Below are 8,674 nucleotides of genomic sequence, written 5' to 3'. Positions count from 1 at the left end.
ATTGAGTGATCATACAATATGTAAGCTTGTGTTATATAGCCATATAGATACGTGATCTTCCATTGAGTGATCATACAATATGTAGGCTTGTGTTATAAAGCCATATAAATACGTGATCTTCCATTGAGTGATCATACAATATGTAAGCTTTTGTTATATAGCCATATAAATACGTGATCTTCCATTGAGTGATCATACAAATATGTAAGCTTGTGTTATATAGCCATATAAATACGTGATCTTCCATTGAGTGATCATATAAATATGTAAGCTGATCTTCCATTGAGTGATCATATAAATATGTAAGCTTGTGCTATATAGCCATATAAATACGTGATCTTCCATTGAGTGTTTATACAAATGTGTAAGCTTGTGTTATATAGCCATATAAATACGTGATCTTCCATTGAGTGTTCATATAAATATGTAAGCTTGTGTTATATAGCCATATAAATCGTGATCTTCCATTGAGTGATCATACAAATGTGTAAGCTTGTGTTATATAGCCATATAAATACGTGATCTTCCATTGAGTGATCATACAAATATGTCACCTTAAATTATATAATGTCGAAAAAGATGTCAGATCGTATTGTGTGGTTAAGGAAATATGTCAGGTTGTATTGTATGATCATAGATATATGTCAGGTTGTATTGTATGATCATAGATATATGTCAGGTTGTATTGTATGATCATAGATATATGTCAGGTTGTATTGCATAATCATAGATATATGTCAGGTTGTATTGTATGATCATAGATGTATGTCAGGTTGTAATGTATGATCATAGATGTATGTCAGGTTGTATTGTATGATCATAGATATATGTCAGGTTGTATTGTATGATCATAGATATATGTCAGGTTGTATTGTATGATCATAGATATATGTCAGGTTGTATTGTATGATCATAGATATATGTCAGGTTGTATTGTATAATCATAGATATATGTCGGGTTGTATTGTATGATCATAGATATATGTCAGGTTGTATTGTATTCATAGATATATGTCAGGTATGTATGATATGATCATAGATATATGTCAGGTTGTATTGTATGATCATAGATATATGTCAGGTTGTATTGTATGATCATAGATATATGTCAGGTTGTATTGTATGATCATAGATATATGTCAGGTTGTATTGTATGATCATAGATATATGTCAGGTTGTATTGTATGATCATAGATATATGTCAGGTTGTATTGTATGATCATAGATATATGTCAGGTTGTATTGTATATGTCATAGATATATGTCAGGATATTGTATTGTATGATCATAGATATATGTCAGGTTGTATTGTATGATCATAGATATATGTCAGGTTGTATTGTATGATCATAGATATATGTCAGGTTGTATTGTATGATCATAGATATATGTCAGGTTGTATTAGAGAATCACAGAACAGATATGTCAGTACTGTATAACGCTGCAGATATATCAGGTCATATTATGCAATCATTCACTGTGGCAACTCGTATAATAAATACACCATAGAAAACATAGAAATACGTCAGTGCTGCATAACCAACAATATATGTTAAATATATGTGGGATAAATGCAGAAACATCAGTGGAAAAGCTCACAGAGGTTGTTTACATATATTTGGAACGATAGCTCAGTTACAACAATCGTGTTTGCATGTATATATTCAAATAACTATAATTATTTAGACATAAGTGATATAACTATAGTAATTTTAATGTGTTATCGCTTATGTGAATTCGTCTAAAACAAAATGGTTTTGATATTTTTATATTATGCTTGTTCTAAGAAGTTTATTGACCTTATAAAGTCGATTTAACTTGAAGGGCTTGCTTATCCAAGTTACATCTTATGTTATCAAAACATGTGTTAAGTAAGTACACATTACTGAATGTTATGAAATCGTGCTGATCTAAACTAAAATTATTACTCATGTTATCGACAAAACCAGCTCAAGTGTGAGCCTTATCGTTCTGGCTTACCTCAATCTTATCACAGGTCCATCTGCTGGGTTCACAGTTGTCGTAGTCTAGGACTAGGGCTTGGATGTCAACACTTATCTTTGTCTCATTATACTTTAAGAACTACTGTAACTTTATGTAGGAGCATTTACAAATGTGCCCCGCGTGTTGTGTATCGTAGGTAATATAAACCAATAATAGCGATGTGAAACTTTGATCGTTTGTTAAACAACTTTTATCCTAATGTTCAATTGGCAAGGTAAAATCATGAAGATTCGCAGTCTTAATTTCACTTTATTTGTTTTACTTTTTGGTTTAAAGTTAAATTCATCGGTACGTTTTCACTGCAAACAGACTATACATGTTATTTAACGTTTGTAACAAGACTTGGGGAAATGTTATTAGAAAGTGCAATTCCAACTGATTTAAAGTCACACAATGAGACATAACCACTGAAATTTCTCTTCAGGCATAATGTCTAACACCACAAACACCAGTATTGCATGACGTGATGTGTCACCAGCATGGCTTCACTGACAGGCGTGAGACGCCGGCTTACTTGCACAGCTCACATGTAGAAGGAATGCCATGTGTACATGTCAGAAGACATGTGTATATATAAATGAACAGACACAGTATCATGAAATAAGCAATATTTATTTCAAACAAGTAACGATTTTTTAATAATAGCTTTGCAAAAAATAACGTTGTGTAAGTAAACATTATCAAACATATCAACGTCTTTCACTCGTTCATGTAAATGCAGCTGAACATTTCATCCCGTTTATCTACTGTTCTCAGTGATCTGCCATAGAATATCAGGCCTTACACTGAATCTACATGCAAAGGTTACCATGTAATGGCTACATGCTTTGAACTGTTGAGTGTTATGTTAATCCCCGTTGGCCAGCAACACAGATAATAAAATAGTAAGTCAGTGTGAATGTTCTTTTCCTGAAACAGCACTATAACGCCCGCAAGCATAACTCGCAGCTAAAAATATGACCCCCCAACCCTCTCCAAGTAATATGCGCAGTAGGGATACTACAGTAAAAAACATCAACTGCCTGCAGTCGAACTCGGTCTATCTGGACCTGGATAATTATACACACACGCGCACACATAAAGGCACGGGTACACACACGATGGTGCCAGCAGCCAACAACAATATTTAAATACTGTCTCCGGTATACAACAATGCTCGTACAAGTTTATACATCAAGTCTTACACATGACAGTATGAAAGTGGACTCAGGTACATGCTTTGGTGAAAGCTCTCTTTCCTGAGTCATGGGAGCTTAAGACTTGGATAATCTGTTTAGCACCAGGGATAGAAACTTCAGTAGTATTGGTATTGCAAGGTTGTATTTGGATCAGCGCTTCAGATGAGCGCGTCATCAGGACGCATAGTCTGACGCATAGTTGGCAAGGTTGATGATGTCAGATTCCGTTGGATTTTCTGGCATCCAGATTTTAGCTGTCAGTTTGTTTTCTGTTGGTTTTGGTGTATTGTCATTTGACCATGACAAGGAGTGGCCAATCAGTGTTGAACCGTCTTGGCTGTCATCATCTGTAAAAATAACCATAATAATATGTTAAAAGAGAGGTTTGTCACACAACTAGTTCTACGAATCTTGAAACATTTTATGAAGTCGGTTGACACTTATTCTTTAGTATACATGGACAACATATACTTTTTCAATTAACATCAACTGTGCAAAATGTAATATTTGAGTCATAGGCGATGACACCAAAACACCAAAAGTTATACCTCTTCGATGAACTCAGTAAAAGAACATATCAATTATGTCAGTAAAAACCTATAGCCCGCCACAGTTATGGCATGATATAACGATGGAGCCTGTGTCGGCCCCCGTGAATGGCATGCGCTTTTTACGCAGTTTCCAGAATTGTCTCCTGGGAGATTTTTAGAGATACACAAGCTGAAATATATGGGAAAAAGAAAAATAGTTTATTACCGTGTCACATATTTTCTAGATATATAAATACATTTATATGTAACCTACCTGTGAACTGGCACCGTAGAATAACTTTTTCCTGGCTTTTGTGATTCCTGGAATACTGAGAGTCCAAGCCGTAGTCATCGTAGGTTGTGACAAGATCCCCCAGGTAGCCGATATACCTGATGGCCAGCCGGAGCGTGTCGACCTTAGATAGACGCCTGTCAGCGTTAACTGTTGCAGGGATACAAGTTCTCAGATGGTCGAATGCATCATTTATGGATTTCATTCGACGACGTTCACGAAGATTTGCAGCCTTTCGTTGCTGTACTTTCTTCACTGGAGCCTTTAGAAGTCGCCTGTCTGATTGCAAAAAGTTATGGTTTTCTTGATCTGATTCATTTGAGCATGGCGAGCTGAGATCTTCACAATAGTCCATTGGCTCACAGAAATCCAGGAAATCATCCTCAAGACTATAGAGGAAATTCTCCATCATCTTGACTAGAGTTGTCTGGTAAGTTGCCTGTCTCTCATATAACTTCCAAGTCGCCTGCTGATAATCATAACCAGACGTCCACGCGCTACCTTGTTTTATACGCCCGCCAATCATCACTTCGCCACGTGGCTTGACTCCTCCCAAAACCCAGTGACCAATCAGATCTCGGCATTTTTACTCGCACGTGGGCAAGTGAGCGTGATAAGCCTTGTTTACCAATGACAAATAAATAATCCGTAAAGAGTTAGGGCTGTGTGTTGGCCTGGCGCGATGCCGCCATCTACCCCGAGTACACACGGGTACTTGAGGCAACGACCACTCCGATACCAGCCCCTTTAACACGTCAGTGCGGATATTGTCTGAATGGAGACTGGGGCAGTCACAGCGTTATACATTATTCATTACATGAACAACATCTGTTTTTTTATGAACATCATTCTGTATCAGCGTAGTTTCTTTTTTTGTAACGAATTACAATATCAGTTGGACATGAATAGAAAAGGTGTATTTTTTGTATATCTTCCCGCTTTGTGCGTGACCTGATGCCGTGCACGCGTGGTACGTGCCGTGCACGCGTCTGAACCTCGTGGCTGCTCCGCCACAGCAAGAAGCTACCCGCCTGTATGTGTGTATATAACACACATCTATAGCATAAACAGAATAAAAATATGTTAAACCTGAAAGTGTGACACGGATAAATGGGATAGCCTTTTAACTTGTTTCGTTTAGTATTTAATGCTGATATACAAGACCATACGTGTCGGTGCAGGCAGGGGTAGGTGGCACGCAGAGGTTAACAGTAGCGTGCGAAGGGCTTTATTCTGCATTGTGTATCGCCGATGCATTTGACACTGTACAGCTACAATAAAAACAAACGCTTTCTGATAAATAGACAGGAAAATTTGACTAGGGCCTAACACATACTTCAAAACGTGATTTTAATGTTGTTAAAACATATCAAGCACACCTACACGATATGTTATGAATTCGATAATGTACGTCGGGTATAGAATACAACATTCATGGTGCTACTACAAAGGTGTAGAATACGAGGTATGAAGTATACTTCGGAAATGGAATACAATATGTCAAGTTCACGTCGGGTGTGGAAGACAATATGTCTGATGTACTTAGGGTGTATATGTCTAACGTACGGCAGGTACTCAACATATACAGTGCTACTGGGATGTAGAATGCAATGTGAGCAGTGTGCATTGGGCGTAGAATTCAATAAGTCTAGCATATGTCATCAGACGTAAGTCTGGTGAATAATCATCATATCTAGTGTAAGTCTGGAGAAGAATCACCATATCTAAAGTAAGTCTGGAGAAGAATCACCATATCTAGTGAAAGTCTGATGAAGAATCACCATTTCTAGTGTAAATCTGATTAAGAATCATCATATCTAGTGTAAGTCTGGAGCAGAATCATCATATCTAGTGTAAGTCTGGAGAAGAATCATCATATCTAGTGTAAGTCTGAAGAAGAATCACCATATCTAGTGTAAGTCTGAAGAAGAATCACCATATCTAGTGTTAGTCTGATGAAGAATCAGACCATATCTAGTCTGGTGAAGAATTATCATATCTAGTGTACGTCTGGTGAAGAATCACCATATCTAGTGTAAGTCTGGAGAAAAATCATCATATCTAGTGTAAGTCAGGTGAAGAATCGCCATATCTAGTGTAAGTCTGGAGAAGAATCAGCATATCTAGTGTGTGTCTGATGAAGAATCACCATATCTAGTGTAAGTCTGATGAAGAATCATCATATCTAGTGAAAGTCTGATGAAGAATCACCATATCTAGTGTAAGTCTGATGAAGAATCACCATATCTAGTGTATGTCTGATGAAGAATCATCATATCTAGTGTAAGTCTGATGAAGAATCACCATATCTAGTGTATGTCTGATGAAGAATCACCATATCTAGTGTAAGTCTGATGAAGAATCATCATATCTAGAGTAAGTCTGGAGAAGAATCGCCATATCTAGTGTAAGTCTGGAGAAGAATCACCATATCTAGTGTAAGTCTGAAGAAGAATCACCATATCTAGTGTAAGTCTGATGAAGAATCACCATATCTAGTGTTAGTCTGATGAAGAATCATCATATCTAGTGTAAGTCTGGTGAAGAATCATCATATCTAGTGTAAGTCTGGTGAAGAATCATCATATCTAGTGTAAGTCTGATGAAGAATCACCATATCTAGTGTAAGTCTGATGAAGAATCACCATATCTAGTGTATGTCTGATGAAGAATCATCATATCTAGTCACCATATCTAGTGTAAGTCTGATGAAGAATCACCATATCTAGTGTAAGTCTGATGAAGAATCAGCATATCTAGTGTAAGTCTGAAGAATCGATATCTAGTGTAATCTGGAGAAGAATCAGCATATCTAGTGTAAGTCTGAAGAAGAATCACCATATCTAGTGTAAGTCTGATGAAGAATCACCATCTAGTGCCATGAAGAATCATATATCTAGTGTAAGTCTGATGAAGAATCATCATATCTAGTGTATGTCTGATGAAGAATCACCATATCTGTAGTGTAATATCTAGTGTAAGTCTGATGAAGAATGATGAAGAATCACCATATCTAGTGTCATGTCTGATGAAGAATCACCATATCTAGTGTAAGTCTGATGAAGAATCATCATATCTAGTGTAAGTCTGGAGAAGAATCGCCATATCTAGTGTAAGTCTGGAGAAGAATCACCATATCTAGTGTAAGTCTGAAGAAGAATCACCATATCTAGTGTAAGTCTGATGAAGAATCACCATATCTAGTGTTAGTCTGATGAAGAATCATCATATCTAGTGTAAGTCTGATGAAGAATCATCATATCTAGTGTAAGTCTGGTGAAGAATCACCATATCTAGTGTAAGTCTGATGAAGAATCACCATATCTAGTGTAAGTCTGATGAAGAATCACCATATCTAGTGTATGTCTGATGAAGAATCACCATATCTAGTGTAAGTCTGATGAAGAATCATCATATCTAGTGTAAGTCTGGAGAAGAATCGCCATATCTAGTGTAAGTCTGGAGAAGAATCAGCATATCTAGTGTAAGTCTGAAGAAGAATCACCATATCTAGTGTAAGTCTGATGAAGAATCACCATATCTAGTGTTAGTCTGGTGAAGAATCATCATATCTAGTGTAAGTCTGGTGAAGAATCATCATATCTAGTGTATGTCTGATGAAGAATCACCATATCTAGTGTAAGTCTGATGAAGAATCACCATATCTAGTGTATGTCTGATGAAGAATCACCATATCTAATGTAAGTCTGATGAAGAATCATCATATCTAGAGTAAGTCTGGAGAAGAATCGCCATATCTAGTGTAAGTCTGGAGAAGAATCACCATATCTAGTGTAAGTCTGAAGAAGAATCACCATATCTAGTGTAAGTCTGATGAAGAATCACCATATCTAGTGTTATTCTGATGAAGAATCATCATATCTAGTGTAAGTCTGGTGAAGAATCATCATATCTAGTGTAAGTCTGATGAAGAATCATCATATCTAGTGTAAGTCTGGAGAAGAATCGCCATATCTAGTGTAAGTCTGGAGAAGAATCACCATATCTAGTGTAAGTCTGAAGAAGAATCACCATATCTAGTGTAAGTCTGGTGAAGAATCACCATATCTAATGTAAGTCTGATGAAGAATCACCATATCTAATGTAAGTCTGGTGAAGAGTGCAATACATTCAATGTGTGCTAGTAGAAGAACACATCTAGCATGGATTGGATGGTGTAGAAAACAACATACCTAATGTACGTCTGGTGTAGAAAACAATATGTCTAATGTACGTCTGGTGTATAAAACAACATACCTTATGTACGTCTGGTGTAAAAACAATATGTCTAATGTACGTCTGGTGTATAAAACAACATACCTAATGTAGGTCTGGTGTAGAAAACAACATACCTAATGTACTTCTGGTGTAGAAAACAATATGTCTAATGTACGTCTGGTATAGAAAACAACATACCTAATGTACGTCTGGTGTAGAAAACAATATGTCTAATGTACGTCTGGGATAGAAAACAACATACCTAATGTACGTCTGGTGTAGAAAACAACATACCTAATGTACTTCTGGTGTAGAAAACAATATGTCTAATGTACGTCTGGGATAGAAAACAACATACCTAATGTACGTCTGGTGTATAAAACAATATGTATAATGTACGTCTGGGATAGAAAACAACATACCTAATGTACGTCTGGTGTAGAAAACAACAT

The 8,674-nt window shown here is 36.5% G+C and overlaps 1 protein-coding gene across 1 annotated transcript; it reads right to left on the bottom strand.

The window, feature by feature from the left end:
• Positions 1 to 2,597: 2,597 nt before the first annotated feature.
• Positions 2,598 to 4,491, bottom strand: LOC124281093 (pancreas transcription factor 1 subunit alpha-like). The gene is made up of 2 exons (XM_046717109.1): positions 3,987 to 4,491; positions 2,598 to 3,529 (listed from the first exon to the last, which is right to left on the bottom strand). The coding sequence occupies exons 1-2, from the start codon at positions 4,414 to 4,416 to the stop codon at positions 3,357 to 3,359; spliced, it is 603 nt and encodes a 200-aa protein (XP_046573065.1). The 5' UTR covers positions 4,417 to 4,491; the 3' UTR covers positions 2,598 to 3,356.
• Between the last annotated feature and the right edge of the window lie 4,183 nt (positions 4,492 to 8,674).

Source organism: Haliotis rubra, unplaced genomic scaffold, assembly GCF_003918875.1.
Source record: "Haliotis rubra isolate DU_JTF1 unplaced genomic scaffold, ASM391887v1 Scf279, whole genome shotgun sequence".
In the NCBI taxonomy this organism is placed as follows: domain Eukaryota; kingdom Metazoa; phylum Mollusca; class Gastropoda; order Lepetellida; family Haliotidae; genus Haliotis; species Haliotis rubra.
The sequence above is the reverse complement of the archived record's forward strand: the minus strand, read 5'-3'. Positions and strand labels throughout refer to the sequence as shown.

Coding starts and splice junctions, on each gene's coding strand:
- LOC124281093 (XM_046717109.1), bottom strand. CDS start 4,416: ATGATGGAGAATTTCCTCTATAGTCTTGAGGATGATTTCCTGGATTTC. Junction 3,530..3,986: donor TCTACGGTGCCAGTTCACAG/GTAGGTTACATA, acceptor TTATTTTTACAG/ATGATGACAGCCAAGACGGT.